Source organism: Homarus americanus, unplaced genomic scaffold, assembly GCF_018991925.1.
Source record: "Homarus americanus isolate GMGI-L3 unplaced genomic scaffold, GMGI_Hamer_2.0 scaffold52806, whole genome shotgun sequence".
Classification (NCBI taxonomy): Eukaryota; Metazoa; Arthropoda; class Malacostraca; order Decapoda; family Nephropidae; genus Homarus; species Homarus americanus.
In genome coordinates, this window is record NW_024720773.1 from 5,844,788 (window position 1) to 5,862,732 (window position 17,945).

At 42.0% G+C, this 17,945-nt stretch overlaps 1 protein-coding gene across 4 annotated transcripts in view; it reads left to right on the forward strand.

Moving 5' to 3' along the window:
• The window catches only part of LOC121860932 (transient receptor potential cation channel subfamily A member 1 homolog), a 94,363-nt gene that overhangs the window by 8,843 nt on the left and 67,575 nt on the right, over positions 1 to 17,945 (forward strand). Inside the window, exon 1 of one of the 4 annotated variants that reach the window (XM_042358316.1) lies at positions 4,150 to 4,283. The exons of 2 other annotated variants lie outside the window; for them this stretch is intronic. Coding sequence is in view for 1 of the 2 variants with exons in the window: in XM_042358314.1 (XP_042214248.1) it covers positions 12,982 to 13,060 (79 nt within the window). In the remaining variant the exon portion in view is untranslated. Of the gene's footprint in view, positions 1 to 4,149; positions 4,284 to 12,782; positions 13,061 to 17,945 lie in introns of those variants that run through there. One more of the 4 variants, XM_042358314.1, reaches the window with a different exon arrangement.

A 17,945-nucleotide genomic window follows, 5' to 3' on the forward strand; every position in this document is an offset into this window, starting at 1 on the left:
GTTGAGGGGAGAGGATAATTTTCAGGTGAACCAAAACACATAAGCTATAACAATGCTCTGAGTCTTCATCGTAATTATGTCTTTTTATGGCTAGGTAATGACACTCTGTATATACTTAATAAACTATAAACCCAGGTTGTTATATACACACTTAGACACCACTCACAAAATCCACTGGAAAATGTGTGAAGGTATCGAACTACGCTGCATCAGTTATAACACAGAGATAAAGGTTCAATTTAGTCTCCAAGTGACCATAACACTGTATCTTGATCATATAAGATTCCTTTACCCTCAGTGTTCTGTTGTCAGTGAAGGGATTTACGTGCGAATCTTTGAGACTCAGGGCCGTTTGAGAAACAGTTAATCCTTTGAGGACCATAGTTTAACCCTTTGAGGACCGTAGTTTAACTCTTTGAGGACCGTAGTTTAACCCTTTGAGGACCATTTTGACCCTTTGGGGACCGTAGTTTAACCCCTTGAGGACCGTAGATTAACCCTTTGAGGACCATAGTTCAACCCTTTGAGGACCGTAGTTTAACCCATTGATGATCATAGTTTAGCCCTTTGAGGACCAGTTTAACCCTTTGAGGACCGTAGTTTAACCCATTGATGATCATAGTTTAGCCCTTTGAGGACCAGTTTAACCCTTTGAGGATCATAGTTTAACCCTCTGAAGACCATAGTTTAACCCTTTGAGGACCGTAATTTAACCCTTTGCGGACCATAGTTTAATCCTTTGAGGACCGTAGTTTAACCCTTTGAGGATCATAGATTAACCCTTTAAGGACCGTAGTTTAATCCTTTGAAGACCATAGTTTAACCCTTTGAGGACCGTAGTTTAACCCTTTGAGGACAATAATTTAACCTTTTGAGGATGCTAATTTAACCCCTTGAGGACGATGATTTGACCCTCCAGGAATCATAGGGTTATGTAGGGATCCTCAATCATTTATACGTTGAAGGTGTCTCTAACTGATGATGTGTGAGCATACTAACCTGCCTCACATAAACTACAAAATAAACATAGTCAAAATAGCCTCAAGGTTGCCGTGAGACTGCCATAATAAGATGCACTGTCTTGCCTGCTCTATAGTCCTTGAGAAACGAGACCGTCAATATGACTCACTTATCCTCATCCGGTGGATTTTTTTTTACCTGTGTACACCACATATTGTTCTGTTCTGTTCTGTTCTGTTCAGTTCTGTTCTGTTCTCTGTCCATGTTGATTACTGTACACAGACATGTGGACGTCTGTCTTTGTATGGAACTTTGCTCGAAAATTAGGATAACTGAATTCCATATTATGTCAAATGTATTTTAACATGTAGCTAATTATTACCATTACTGATAAAAACGAAATTCAGCAACAAGATTTTCTTTTTCTTGGACAAAATAATCTTTTCCAAACAGTTAAAAAAAAGGCGATTTTGCCCAAATATAATATCTAAAGCAGCACATTAGTGAAAGTATCAATGGTGTGGAGTCAGTCAAGAAATGTTACCCTTTATCTTTTAAAATTCAAAGATATGATCCTGGCACTTGACGACCTACTGTATATAACACTGACAATATGTACTGTCCCTACAACATCCATACAGTGTTGTTCAACTTGTTGTTTAATTAATGATGAAACAGTGTTTGATACTCCACTTAATGAACTGTTCTGCCTTCATTGTGTTTGTTTAACCTTATGAGTATTTAATATAAATAGTAAGATAGCCATCAGAGCCAACTAATCTCTTATACCTAGTTAATGGCTCTGTAACTATGGATCGTAGACCAGCTCGCCCCTGCAGCCTCCCTTACAAAGAGAAAAAAAGATGTAATACTTAAGAGGCTTGACTTAGTGTGTGAAAATAAGAGCCAAGAATATTCACCAAGGTGTTTTTTCTTTTTTTTACAGATACAGTATCCATTTTTTTTTCGTCTTCTGGATGCACGAGGTAGTTGGTAACTGTGTGTAGTTAGATTAAGGAAGAACTTGTACAATGCCAATAGTTTCTAGGCACCTGGGTTATAGGCATCAGAAGGGATGACTATATTAACCTAAACTAACTACACCTAACATTAACCTAGCCTAACCTAACCTAACCTAACCAAACCAAACCAAACCTAACCACACTTAACCTATATTGCACGTCATAGGAATTCTGAATTTAGGATTTGTATATTACATGTAGTACTAATATGTACTAAATAATCTTTCAAATAATATTTCTCATTCCGGTGCAATAACGAGCAAGGAGAAAATCACTACGGTGGTTTAACTCGAGTAAGTAGTGTAATGATTAAGGTGACGTAAATGACTACGGTGGTGCAATAAGTAATCGGGTGCAAATTACTAGGTTGGTATAAATCAATTACGGAACATAACCAAAGTGGTGTAAACAAGTGTGTGTGTGTGTGTGGCACCTCCCCCTCTACTGGAAGGCTCATACTTGTACTGTCTTTATTGATCCACTGTGTTGGCGCCATAGCCTCGTTCCCTCCCCCTCCCCTGTTCCTCTCCCTATGTGTCTCTCGTTCCGTCCTTTTACCTATCCGTAAGTCTCTTCTTTTCTCTGTCTCTCTCTCCACTCTCTTTACACCTCTCTGTGTATCCTTTATCCTCCTACTTATCCGTTTCTTTTTCATATGTCTTCCTGTTTCTCTCTATGTAACATTCATCTCACCTACCTAGTATCCATCTATTTTTTATCACTCTTTCTCTCTCGTCTTAACCCTTTCTCTTCGTGTCCGTGCCTACACAAACTTCACCCCTAAATTTATTATCTCCATTCATTCATTGAAGTAAATTTCACAAGTGTTGGTCAGTTTCAGCTCCTTGACGGCTTCACCCATCTGTGTTGTCTCGTGCCACAACAAAAACTTCACCGGAGAAAATTCTTCCAGGCAGTTTATCATGGACAAAATCCCATCAGATTATTTCCCAGAGAATCAAATCACACCAGAAAATTTGCCATTGGAAAAAAGACAAAACAATAATTAGAAACACTGAACACAAGTTGTTTAATGTACTGCATACATTCGTGTTTTTATGGGTATTAGCCCACCCAGGTACAGGTCACCGACCCACTTGGGGCCTAAGGGGTAACCAAAATAAATGAAAAAATTAAAAAACATAATTCAAACGTGAGAAACAATATATATGTTGTGTTGCCAAAGTAAGAGAAACAATTGAGACCCTGCAACTGTGTGTGTGAAGGAGACAGAATGTCAGATCAGCAACCTGGGACTTGGTCACAACTTTTGTGATGCCATATGACAGCAGAGTCTACCATTAGACAACACATTATGCTTCCAATATCTTCCCAGGCGGTAGTACCTCCCTGTTTGGTAGCTGCCTACTACCTAATGTAGACTATGGATGACGTTTCAGGTATGAGGGGTGGTAGTCACCTGTTGCGTGCGCCACGTCACCTCTAACACGCCTCGCCAGGTAGTCGGTCCCTTAACAACCACTAAATATATCCCTAATAAGGGTTACTACGAGTAACTGAGAACGAGTGAAATTTTTATATATATTCAATATTTCCCCAGAGAAGATAATTATCTTATGTGCTCTGCTCAAGACCTATTCACTGTCTGAGTAATAATGCACGGTTTATTTCGCACTGGTCCGAGACAACATTTAGGAATGTCAGGGGAGGATACAACATCGCTCCAGGTGCCACCCTCTCAGACGCGGGAAATATCTTGACGCCAACCATGGACTCTTCCCTCCTCCTCCTCCTCCTCCTGGGTTGTGGTGGTCGCCCGGCGCCCACTATGTTTACTTTCCTCCCTAAATCATAGTTTGTTTGTCAGCTCCAGAATTATAACATACTCAGCCTTGATCGATAGCGTAGCCACCATTAAGTACGCACATTATTCAGTCGTGACCTTCATCCTCCTATCTAATACTTCTACCCAAGAGGAATGGTTCATGGCTCAGAAACACACATTCACACACGCAACCGTGCAACTTAACGTACACACACACACACACACACACACACACACACACACACACACACACATATTCAAAGGGTGACTGATGTTGTTTCATCCTAGAGTAGGAATATTAGTCAGTTTCGGTGTATTACTGGAGTTTATTAATTCCTGTAGAGTTGTGTTCCATTAAACATAATATTGAGGAATGTAGCCACAGAGCCACCAGCACCGTAGGCTACTTGGTGACTGGGAAAAGGGGCGGGCGGAGGGGGTTTCAGTGTGCGTTGACGTCTGTGCCGAAGAGGTCATAAGTGTGGAGGTGCCGTGTGAACTCTGCTACTACAACGGTAAGTGAACCACGCTCATAACAGTGTATACAATATCACTGTCATCTATTGATCACAAAATTAAATAGACATAAACACATGTTACGAAAGCGGGAAAAAATTCCTCTTTGGAGAACCATGTATCGGCATTTAAGGCACTGTGACCGAATTGTGGCATAACTGTTAAAAGTCTAATATGGTAGAGGTATATCATAATTATTTTTCAATGGATATCTTATCTTAGTTAATGATTAGAAATAATTCATCTAGAGACATGGGGTCAGTGTAGCAATAATACTACTTGGAAACTGGTGGGTGCGTCATAGTATAGCGTAGTCATCTCACGAAAGTCGCGCCCACTGACTTGGTGAAGATTTTTCTGAACTTAAGTCAGAAGTGACTCACTCCACGAAAGGGATTTCCAATGATGAAGTAAAATCGAGACTATGAACTTGTGAATCTAATATTGTTACTGTTGTCTAAATAATAACGTATAAACAATATTAGATACCCGGGATACGATCATAATAGCTGACTGATATTTATATAAGAAAATCTCAATGCTAACATAACTACAGTATTGCTAATGTCACCGATTTAATGAAAATAAATAAGAAAGTCCAGAAATCAGAGTCAAAATATGGGAAATTAGTAGAATAAAAGGCATCAAAATAACATTTCAAGACTGTATATCAAGTGAAAAATAACATGTAAATCTCATAAAATAGCCCAGTGCCACGAACAACGGCAGACACCAAAGACGTCAAAATATGTTGTAACTGCACGATGACGGAAGTTATCGTGCACGTACTGTACATCTTATTCCCATGAATGTTGTTTACTCGCTGATTCTCTTATCGTACGCTGAAGAATAAGTTAACGTACTGAGACAACTTAAAGAATACAAGAAATTTTAGTTTAACATATTTATTGACAAAGCTTGGAATACAGTTTGCCTATTCTGAGTAATTCAGTCAGGTCTTGACACTGAGGACAGTATCACTTCTCACTGCCACGCAGGACAGAGGTTCATACACAAATAAATACATCATATTCATAAGCAGTACTGTATGTATAGGTCAGATTCGTGTGGGTAAGAATACAAAAAGTGTTCATTGCCACACAAGGTGCTCTCAACGTTAATAGTGTGGTAATGACATACTTCACAAGTTAGTTAGGGGACGTAGTGAAGTGGGTGATTCATTGTCCCTCGGGGTAATGTATAATTAATATGCCTCATTACTTTCTACCTGAGTAAGATAACGTGGTAATACACTCACCCATAATAGTATGACTTTAATCAGTTATTTTTATACCTCTGTAATTTAGCCTGTAGTTTTTTTTTTCAAATTAGAAAATAAAATTAAAATAAATGGACATGACGAGATTAGGCCGCAGTGCGTCAGGTGTTATCATTATGGTTTAACTTCCTCATTAATTTATGGCTAATATGTTAAGACACCACCATTTTAATACTGTAACTGTAGTTTGTATATCTACATGGACTTATCCTTGTGTGTGTGTATGTGTGTAGGGGCCCGTGTGCGTGACTCCCCACCATATAAACACAACAGTCATCTTCACGCTCACACACCATCTTGCTGGAGTGAATCTGGCACTGTTTACATATACAGTATTAAATCCATAATTCCTATCTTTATTTATCGATTTACGTCTATTTAAATCCTTATTTTAAGCAGAGTAATTCATACACAAATACACAATATACAAAGTTATTGCAAGGCCTTCATCGATGTTACCTGTGGAAATGATACGATTACCTGTTCCATTTAATGTATTTATATATATCTTATATGGATTTGACTCTTCGGTATTATTATTATTATTATTATTATTATTATTATTATTATTATTATTATTATTATTATTAATATTATTATTATTATAAGTCACACATACGGTCACAGGTCTAGGCGTTATCAGAAGTGGTCTCGTAGGATAAACTTGTGAATTTCTAAAACATAAACTGTCATCAACACTGAACACTTGAGCAAGGTTATCGGGTCTCTGATAACAGGTGAAAACGAGAGTGGGACGAGGTGCAGGTGACCAGTGAGGCAACTCTACTTTTTCTCTCAAAGGTGAGGTAAACGTCTCCATGACACCCAAGGACGCTCCCCCACACACTCCACCCTTGGCATTCCACCCCCCCCCACCCATCCTCCCCCCGGGGTTGAATGGCACTCAGTACCGTAATGGTCAGGTGGCTCACAGTAGTCTAATTGATTATGTGTCTTTTCTTTATTATTACTGTCTCTATCTCTCTCTCATATATATAAATATATATACAAATATTTTATGTTTGTTAAAGAATATCATACGACACTTACGAGTATTTTACGAATGTTAATCCCATAACACAGACTATTATATGAACGCTGTACTTTAGTCCAATCACTGCCAATCATACACACCTGTCACTGCCTGTCATACACACGTGTCACTGCCAGTCATACACAACCTATCACTGCCAGTCATACACAACCTGTCACTGCCAGTCATACACAACCTGGCACTGCCAGTCATACACACGTGTCACTGCCAGTCATACACAACCGCCAGTCATACACAACCTGTCACTGCCAGTCATACACACGTGTCACTGCCAGTCATACGTGTCACTGCCAGTCATACACGTGTCTGCCAGTCATACACACGTGTCACTGCCATTCATACACACGTGTCACTGCCAGTCATACACACGTGTCACTGCCAGTCTTTCACACATGTAACTACCGGTCAAGAAAATCCAAATTGATATTAAATCTAACCGGATATTCAAGTAATTTATCACCACACACACGCACGCACACACACACACACACACACACACACACACACACACACACACACACACACACACACACACACACACGGTCAGTTCTTGGTAATGGTGTACACGTCACAAAGGTGCACTCCTTGCTCGTCAGCCCTGCCAGCATGTCTGCTTTCTACTGCACTATAAACGTGAATATTATAAAGCAAAATCTACAGTATACTGCTTATAATCCCCAAAGTTAAGACATACTGGATTATTTGGTTGGTTTAAGTTTGGTTGAGATTATCCTTGGTTAGGTTAGGTTATGTCACGTCAAGTTTGGTTAGTTTACGTTAAGTCTGGTTGAAATTATCCTAGATTAAGTTAGGTTAGGTTACATTAGGTATGGTTTATCCTAGGTTAGGTTAGGTTAGGTAAGATCCTCGTCACTATCGCCTTTGCAAGTTAAGACAAAAAGCCTCAAGTATTTGCTTTTAGATTTGAGTTTCTCTTTACCTTCCATGACGACTTACAAGCTGCATGTTTATAACAGAAATGAATAAATAACGATACTATTGTCTGGAGCGTCGCACAATATTACAATACTGTCAGTGTTATTATGATACTTTTTTGGGGCGTCTAAATGAGGCCAGGGTGTGTGTGTGTGTGTGTGTGTGTGTTCCTTCTTCGGACAGTGGTTCGCTTTTATTACTATTGTTTGTGAAATGACAAGTGATGGCAAAAACTGTAAGAGATGGAGGAGGGCAGTGCAGGACCTCTCACGCTCCACACTGTAGTTCTTGGGGGGCGCTGGTGGAAAGGTACCGCTCTTGCCTCGCAAGCAAGATGTCACGGCTTCGATTCCCGGGCCGGCGGAAGTTGTTTGGTCCCTGTTCACCTAGCAGCAAAGTAGGTACCTGCTGTAAATCGAAAGTTGCGAATTCTTATTCAGGGACAAGTTGTTGCAGCTTCCAATAACTTGCTTAGACATAAACCATTGACTCTTCAGGCTTCTACGCCCTTAACTCATGAGACATAAGGCAAGCATGAACTGTTGGGCGCTGTAAACGCTTCTGCGCTTCACCTTACACAAGGATGTAGGGGGGGGGGGATGCCCAATAAAAAAAAAATAGTGCTTCACGCGCCTTTTACTTCGCGTGCGAAGATCGTCAAAATTAACACAGTCATGACAAACTGATATCGTGAAATTTCGTACACCGTAAACATCACGCGCACACACACACACACACACACACACACCATTGCAAGTATCTGTACCGTAGTGCTTATAATGATGTATACACATATTTCAGATGGTGTAGTTTTCAGTATAACGAAGCAGGTTGGAAAATTAAACAAACCCCGCCACATGTTAGTCGGTCTTGATACAACATACCACCATTCACGTGTGTACGCTACTAGACACAGTATAGAAAGAACATGTATAGTCTACCTGCCTGTCACACTGGGTTAGATTAGCTTAGGTTAAATTAGATTTTGTTAAGGTAAGTTCCAAATCATACACTTCCATAACTCATTACATCTTGGCATTTATGTATTCGAATATCTCTTAATGTCTTTTAAATAAATATATTATTGTAATTAAAACGGTATAGATACTTTTACATATAGAAATTAAGCTTGTAATGATGTTTTTATCCTGTACGTATCAACAGACATCAGTGTGTATGTGTTGGTGTCTGCCAGGTGGTAGGTCAGTTGGCAGTGAGATGATGACGTAATCGATGAAAACACACAAAAACCTGTTATGGACAAGGGGTGCTGACAGTCCCTCAACCCCCCCCCTCCCACACTTACACTGACCTGACCCCCCACTTACACTACCCTGCCCCCACACTTACACTAACCTGTCACGCCAACACTGACCTGCCCCCACACTTTCACTAACCTGCCCCCCCTCCCCCACACTTACATTGACCTGCTTGCTGCCACTTTATATTAATGCCAGTTCTCCCCGACAGTATAAAGGACCTGCTTGTTTCTGCATGGGCAATATTTGTACACCGAGAAAATGCCCTCCTCAAGTTCTTTCTCGTTCAGGGCTAGGCATGGCAAGGTTAGGTTGGGTTAGGTTAGGTTTCTCGAGAATCATTAGATTCTTGGCCATCGCGAGAGGCAACGTGAAGGGATCTGTCTGTATCATTAACCTTGGCCGTATATGTATCGCTTCTCGCTGTTGTACAAATACGAACAGTCAGGTAGAAAGGTCAAACTTTCTTCTCGTATTGAGAAGAACTCAGGCAATTGTGTTGTTGAGTAATTGTAGCTACAAAAAATTATTCACAAAGATTTGCTTTATTTCGAGAACGACAACATGACTTTCAATCAGGTTTAAATGTTGTGGTCATACTAGAGAGGTCATAAGAGGTCACAGACGCTTATGGTCTTACTAAGAATATTCTCACTGAGTTTTATACATTTTTAGATATAAAACTGTGAAGAGTTGTGAGTACAGAGACACGGACAGACACACATCCACCAGGACTGAGAGAGAAGTTCTTTGTTATGTTGTAAGACCATTAAAGCACAACACGTGGGTAATAATTAATCAGCTTTAGTCTTCTTGGTGTGAGACAACAGGAGTAAGCGTCATGGCGGCCCTCACCGTAGTGCATTATGTAGTCAGCGATGTTGACGGTAAGACCATAAATAACAGCAGACCGTTCATCACTCAGTACTGTCTCTCACCCAGGGGCGGGGCCAGTATTGAACAAGTTCACTAAAGTATTCAATGTTCACCACTACACCAACACTCTTAATTAATCAGTTGTGCGATTTTACGGCGGATATATTAAGTTTATCTTAAATATTAATCTAGTATATCTGAGTGATGGCTTACAACCAACCGGGTGACCTTTGACCCCGAAATCTTCTCTGACCAACTTATACGCGAATTCGTATTCAGGGACAAGTTGTTGGAACTTCCAATAACTTGCTTAGACATAAGCCATTGACTCTTCAGGCTTCTATGCCCTCGACTCTTCAGGCTTCTACGCCCTTAACTCATGAGACATAAGGCAAGCATGAACTTAGCATGCTTCCCTGTTGGGCGCTGTAAACGCTTCTGCGCTTCACCTTACACAAGGATGTAGGGGAGTGCCCAATAAAAAAAAATAAAAAAAAGTTTGAATAAACGTTATTCGTACAGGAGAACTTTTCACTTTATTATACAATAAGGGAATATAATGTCAACAAAATTAATGGCGTTACTTGAAGATCAGGAGAAAAAGCTTTTAAAGACCCACCCCCTAAAATTTGAAGACCCACCCCCTAAAATTTAAAGACTCACTCCCTAAAATTTAAAGACTCACTCCCTAAAATTTAAAGACTCACTCCCTAAAATTTAAAGACCCATCCTTAAATTTAAAGACCCACCACCCTTAACCCTGAAAAGTGACCTACCACCAGAAAAAAGCGGGTCACATAAACATTAGGCACCCCAGCTTATTTCAACTGATGAGGGTAAGGTTAGGTTAGGTTAGAGGCAATGACGTATACAGGAGTAAATGACCTTGGTTTACGTGTATTTTTTTTTACTTTTTTTTAGATTGCCCACGAGGGGGCTAATTTATTTGGCACCCCCTTACATCCTTGTGCAAGGTGAAGCGCAGAAGCGTTTACAGTCTGACTGATGATTAAAGTAATGACCTAGGGCCATACTGATGACCTTTCCTTACGTGTATGTGACCTTTTGACTGATAACAGAAGAGATGACTTAAAGTAACTGCCGTGCTTTGCTATAAACAGATGAATTGTGCCGGAAATTTTCGCCCCACACACGTATTATTCTGTCACTTTATGTAACTTGTTGACAAAACCCATAACCCTTCAGGCTTTTACGCCCTTAATGCATGAGTCATGAAGGCAAGCATGAACTACGCATGCTTCCCAGATGGGCGCTATAAACGCTTTTGCACATCACTTAGCACAGGATGACACGGGAGTGCCCAATAAACTAGCTCCCTCGGGGACAAAAACAAAAAATACCATTGATGACTTTTATATTTTGAGTATTTGACTGGTGGTTAATGACTGTATCAATGACCTAAGAAGATAACATTTGAGTGACCTTTAGCTAGTGACTGATACAATGACCTTTGATTATACGTAAATTTGACCTTTGATTGGCGTTGACAAAATTCAAGTGGCAGGCGACACAACTTCCAGAGATCAAGACCAGAATATGTGAAGGTCACCACATTCTGTCTCAGCGTCATGGAGGAAGGATCGCATTCTCCGTTCCTCACAATGACGTTCTGAAACCTTCACGGACTCGAGTTACGTTCATTGTTGGTATCATTCACAGTACGTCTCATGATCCACAGTAGATCTCATGATCCACAGCACGTCTCATGATCCACAGCACGTCTCATGATCCACAGCACGTCTCATGATCCACAGCACGTCTCATGATCCACAGCACGTCTCATGATCCACAGTACATCTCATGATCCACAGCACGTCTCATGATCCACAGCACGTCTCATGATTCACAGCACGTCTCATGATCCACAGCACGTCTCATGATCCACAGCACGTCTCATGATCCACAGCACGTCTCATGATCCACAGTACGTCTCATGATCCACAGCACGTCTCATGATCCACAGCGATCCACAGCACGTCTCATGATCCACAGTACGTCTCATCCACAGTACGTCTCATGATCTCATGATCACAGCGTCTCATGATCCACAGTCTCATGATCCACAGCACGTCTCATGATCCACAGCACGTCTCATCCACAGTACGTCTCATGACGTCTCATGATCCAGCACGTCTCATCACGTCTCATGATCCAGCATGATCCACAGCACGTCTTGATCCACAGCACGTCTCATGATCCACAGTACGTCTCATGTACGTCTCATGATCCACAGTACGTCTCATGATCCACAGCACGTCTCATGATCCACAGCACGTCTCATGATCCACAGTACGTCTCATGATCCACAGCACGTCTCATGATCCACAGCACGTCTCATGATCCACAGTCTCATGATCCACAGTACGTCTCATGATCCACAGCACGTCTCATGATCCACAGTACGTCTCATGATCCACATAACTTTTTAAGATGTACAGAGCCCCCCATTCTCTTCCCTCACTTCTCGGTTACCGTAGGGCCATAGGGCATAGGGTTACCTTGGTGTTGTGAGGAGCAACTAGTGAAGACAGTGTGTGTGTGTGTGTGTGATAGCCAGGGTGACCTTGAGTGCAGGGGAGGAGGGTAGATGGGTTTTGGTCGCTCACCCAGTACTCAATGGTGTGTGTGTGTGTGTGTGTGTGTGTGTGTGTGTGTGTGTGTGTGTGTGTGTGTGTGTGTGTGTGTGTGTGTGTGTGTGGTGTGTGTGTGTGTGTGTGTGTGTGTGTGTGTGTGTGTGTGTGTGTGTGTGTGTGTGTGTGTGTGTGTGTGTGTGTGTGTGTGTAATGCGAATCACGTTTGAGTAATATCAATTCCGTGGTACAGTACTGTAATTACGTCACTCTACTAGACTAGTCTTGATACGTTGAAAGGAATCACTTGCTTATGCGAGCCAGCATTTGCTTTACGGCGTCCCCATCCCACCAACGTAACGAGTCAAAACTTTCCCTCTTTGATCCTGGTCTTGGCTCGCCGAGAATTGCGCTGACTACACAATATGTCGAAATAAGAGGGAGAATATTCTTGGTAGGATCTTAAGCATCACGCTAGACTTATGTCGCTGGACAAAAAGTGGATGGTAGGGTACATGTGCTCCCACTGCCTCAGTAATCATCCGGACTCCACTCACTCGACAAGTTTTCTGTTGTGCTTATCACTCTCGTGCTCACCAAAGGCCACACAACAGTCCTTATCTCGTGCACCTCCCTTTGACAGAAACAAGCCATATTCATGTGTGTGAGTGTAGAGAGTGAGCGACGTCCACAGTGTGCACCATGTATCGCCGAAAATCACCCACCCGCGTGCACTTCGCTATGACGGAGACAGTGAACCTTATCCCCTCTCCTAACAGAGGTAAGTAAACACCTTGTCTGACGCCCGCTTCATGACGACCACTGTAGTGTAGTGTAAAAGAAAACACCGTGTGAGATGAGAACTAACATAAGGAGAAGCTTGGATGGCACAACTGAATTGGGTTAAAATTAGCTGTAACTCAACACAGTTTTCACTAAAACTGGTCGTAGTTAAATAAATATATTCAGCTACTCATGTTCGTTTATAAGTGCACTGACACGTAAAATACCGACGCCCGTATTCGGTGCTACTTGGTACACGGTCTACCGAGCTGGAGTTGATCTTCCTGAATATTTACACTGTAGCGTCCATTAATCTAATCTAACCCAATCTATTTAACCTAACCTAAGTCAGGTTACGTTAAGTTAATGGACGCCAAAGTGTAAATATCCTGGTAGACCCACTACTTGAGAATCTAACACTTGGAGATACAACTGAACAAAGTCTGGGCAGAACACATTGCCCTGTACCTGTACCTACTGTACAGTCACCCAAAAAAGTCCTGTCGTGAACCACGAACCCCGAGATTCAGACTCGTGAACCCGAAGCAGTAGACATTGATACATTATTCTGTCCATAAATGCTTCGGATTCAAGAGTCTGAATCTCGGGGTTCATGGTTCGCGACAGGACTTTTTTGGGTGACTGTACATAATGTATTGTGACCAAGGTGGAATGCTGGTAGTTTTTATTTAATATTCATAAAAAAATAAAACCTCCTGGTGAAACAATATTGTCTTAAGAAAGTGTTGCATTAAAAGTTCTGTTTACTTTTATAAAGAAATATACCTGTACTGTACAGTATTTACAGAGAGGTTGGTAACACTGTTCTACTTAAGAAAATCTTGGCAACAGTTTTCATGTTAATATTTTGATGGAGTGTGAATTATTGATGTGAACTTAAGGCGACAACTATAAAGGTGGTTGACAAGTTTAACTGTTGAGACTCAGTTATTAAGTGAACATCTGCCTCAACCTTCTGTTATGTAAACAAAAAACAAATGTTTACCTTGCGTGTGTTAGGAGGCGGCAGTCCCTTTATCTTCCACCATCTTGCTTGTCTTGTTTGCATCTTGAGGTGACATAAGTGACACTCATCTGTGTTGACTACAACACCTACCCTGTAAATGTGTGTTAGTAGAACTGAACCCTAAGGTGAACATTTAACAAGCCTTGGTATGTCTCAACACCTGAAGTTGGCACCGTTATAAGTTTCCAGCACTGGCGGGGCAGGTGTTAGTACACTACAGAGAACATCTAGTATCCTCCCCTGACACATCAAGGCTCACCGGTCAACAAATCACAAATATGTGGTTTATGGACCTGCAATAAACACACTGCAATGTTACGTTAATCAGTTAAGCTTTTAACTGGTAAACTTGTACTTACCTTAACCCTTTGGTGGGAGCATCTCAGTCTTTGGTGCCACAGATAACTGTACTGTACTGTACTGTACTGTACTGTACTGTACTGTACTGTACTGTACTGTACTGTACTGTACTGTGCTGTACTGTACTGTACTGTACTGTACTGTACTGTACTGTACTGTACTGTACTGTACTGTACTGTACTGTACTGTACTGTACTGTACTGTAGGGCGACACACGTCTTTATACTATGGCCGTTTATTAATTCTTGACTGGTAATCACTTCTCACACTGTAAAACAAAACCATACAGTATTAGCTGCAGAATTGATCTGTGTTTTATCAATAAAATATATATATTGTAGGTAAAACAATGTTTAAGAAAATAATTATTTCCCTGTGATAGGCTGCCATACCCGGCCTACTTATATAGTACAAACTTAAGGCTGAACTAAACCAAATATTACTAAGATGTATACATGGTTGTCGTTAATGGTGAAGTCAGATGTATACATGGTTGTCGTTAATGGTGAAGTCAGATGTATACATGGTTGTCGTTTATGGTGAAGTCAGATGTATACATGGTTGTCGTTAATGGTGAAGTCAGATGTATACATGGTTGTCGTTAATGGTGAAGTCAGATGTATACATGGTTGTCGTTAATGGTGAAGTCAGATGTATACATGGTTGTCGCTAATGGTGAAGTCAATGACGTAGGTAAATTTAGCTGTTGTAAACTGATAAAACTTATCAATGTCAGTTCATATAACATTATTAGACCAAGGTGAGAACTATATTGGGTGAGCCATGAGCTGTACATAAGACGACTCTCGTTTACGCTCACCTGGAGCAGTTTACTGCCACCAGTAACATAACTCTTATTTAACACATATCAATTATGACAAAGTTTACCGTAACATATTATGGTGATGATGATTACTACAATATTAGGTTACTTAATGGCAGACGTCGGTAAGTGAAAAAGTAGCTTTGCATTCTTCCCTTGTGTACTTGTTTATTTATGTGTGTGTGTGTGTGTGTGTGTGTGTGTGTGTGTGTGTGTGTGTGTGTGTGTGTGTGTTTTGCAATGGACATCCTCGGCACAACCAGACGACGTCAGCGGGACTGGTTCGATGAGAACGCTGATGGCATATACAATCTTCCTGCAACCAAGAATAAAGCCCACGATTCTTTACTCTCAAACCCACAATCTGCTGCACTCGGAGCCAACTGGTGCTCACTCAGGGCCGACGCACAGAGGACTCTGAGAAACATGGAAAACGAGTGGTGGCAAGCCAGCTCAAGAAATCCAGAGCTTCGCCAGCGAAAACGATCATCAGGGCTTCGACAATACCATCGAAGCGCAACATTACTCCAGTGAGATCACTCGGCGGTGAACTCCTCAAGGACAAACAGCAAATCCTGGATCGATGGGCGGAACACTTTGGTAGAATTCTCAACCAAAGGAACCCTACTGAGCCCAACATACTAGATACCATCCCAGAGTTGCCCCCCACGGAAGAACTCGATGCAGCACCTGAGTTCTCGTGAGACCCTACAGGCTGTCAAGGGCCTCAAAAACAACAAAAGTGCCGCCCTAGACGGCCTGCCTTCAGAAATCTTTAAGAGCAGAGGCTACCTTCTCCTCCAGCGTCTCCACCAACTCATTCTTGCCACCTGGTCAACTGAAAGTTTCCCCAAAGAATGGCGAAACTCGAGCATCATCGCAATCTACAAGAAAAAGGGTGACCGTTCCATCTGTGGCAACAGCAGAGGCACATCTCTCTTGGCTGTGGCAGGCAAAGTACTTGCCAGAATTATGCTCTGCAGATTAGCCCAACACACTCATGAGTCCACTCTGCCTGAGACGCAATGTGGCTTCCGTAAAGATTGCAGCACAACTGATATGATCTATAGAGTGCGTCAACTACAAGAAAAATGCCGTGAACAGAACCGTGACCTCTAGATAGCTTTCATCGACTTAACGAAAGCTTTCGATACAGTCAATAGCGAACTGCTTTGGACATTTGGTGTCCCTCCAAAATTTCTTAAAATCCTTAAGAGCTTCCATGAGGACATGCAAGCAAGTGTACTCACAGGAAGCACCTAGTCCAAACCCTTTAGTGTTGAGGTTGGTGTGAAACAGGGGTGCGTTCTGACCCCCGTCATCTTCAACCTTTACCTCACAGCAGTGCCCCTGATCAGCCATAACTCCATGAATGACGATGGCGGCGTGAAGATTCAATTCCGCTTAGACGGCAACCTGTTCAACCTCCGCCGCCTTCAGGCAATAACAAAAACGTCGATCTCCCACCTCCTGGAGCTCCAATATGCTGACGACTCGTGACTCACTCCCCAGAGGCTCTCCAACACAGTCTCTCGATTGTCTCCGCAATATATCAGCCCATCAGACTAAAAATTTACATAAAAAAAAGACAATTGCTCAACACAGAGGCGCAAACCCACCACTTGCATCCCAAGTTAATGGAGAACCTGTCAAACAAGTAGAACATTTTACCTACCTCGGTAACGTTTTTACTCCTAAGCACAATATCAACAAAGAGATCCAGGCTCGGATTCATCTTGCAGCTGCCTCCTTTGGTCGTCTGCACGCCAGAGTGTTAGACAATAACAGTCTCCAAGTTACAACCAAACTTTCTGCTTACCAAGCTGTCTGTATTTCCACCATCTTATTTGGTTCTGAGGCGTGGATTACGCACCAACGGCATATCAGATCCCTCGAGGCCTTCCATATCCGTTGTTTGCAGCGCATTCCTGGTCTGACCTGACAGGACAAAGTCTCTCATACTGACATCCTCCTACCTGCCAACACAACCAGCATAGAGGCATTTCTGGCGATGCGACAGATGCAGTGGACGGGACACGTCATCAGCATGCCGGAACACCAACTCCCCCGCCAGATCCTCTACGGGCAGCTTCCCAAGGCAAGCCGTAACCCTGGAGGACAATGCAAAAGGTACAAAGACCAGCTCATAATGACGCTCAAAAAATTTAACATTCATCCAGGATCTTGAAACTATTGCATCCAACTGTAGTCCATGGCACTCCACCTGTACCCAAGGCGTCAAACATCCCGAGAACGAGCGGGCCAGATGTGCATGTACGGAAAGGAGACACAGTCGCACTCCCAGAGACCACCCACCCAACCCGGAGCTGTCCTGCCCAATGTGTGACAGAGTCTGCGGGTCAAGGATTGGACTCCACATCCTGTGGCACCGGCGACAACATCTCTAGTTCACCACTCATCATCATCGATTTCATAATGAAGTAGAGTCGTCGTAGGCTACGACGGACATCCTGAAGCAGTAAGTAAGCAATGTGTGTGTGTGTGTGTGTGTGTGTGTGTGTGTGTGTGTGTGTGTGAGAGAGAGAGAGGGAGAGAGTACAGTGTATCAGGGTTTAAAATTACAAAACTAAGTCACATGCGATCAATCGTCGATCATACATAATATACGGTATTAATTTTATTGTTTAAGGTGAAATATCTGCTCTTACGTGG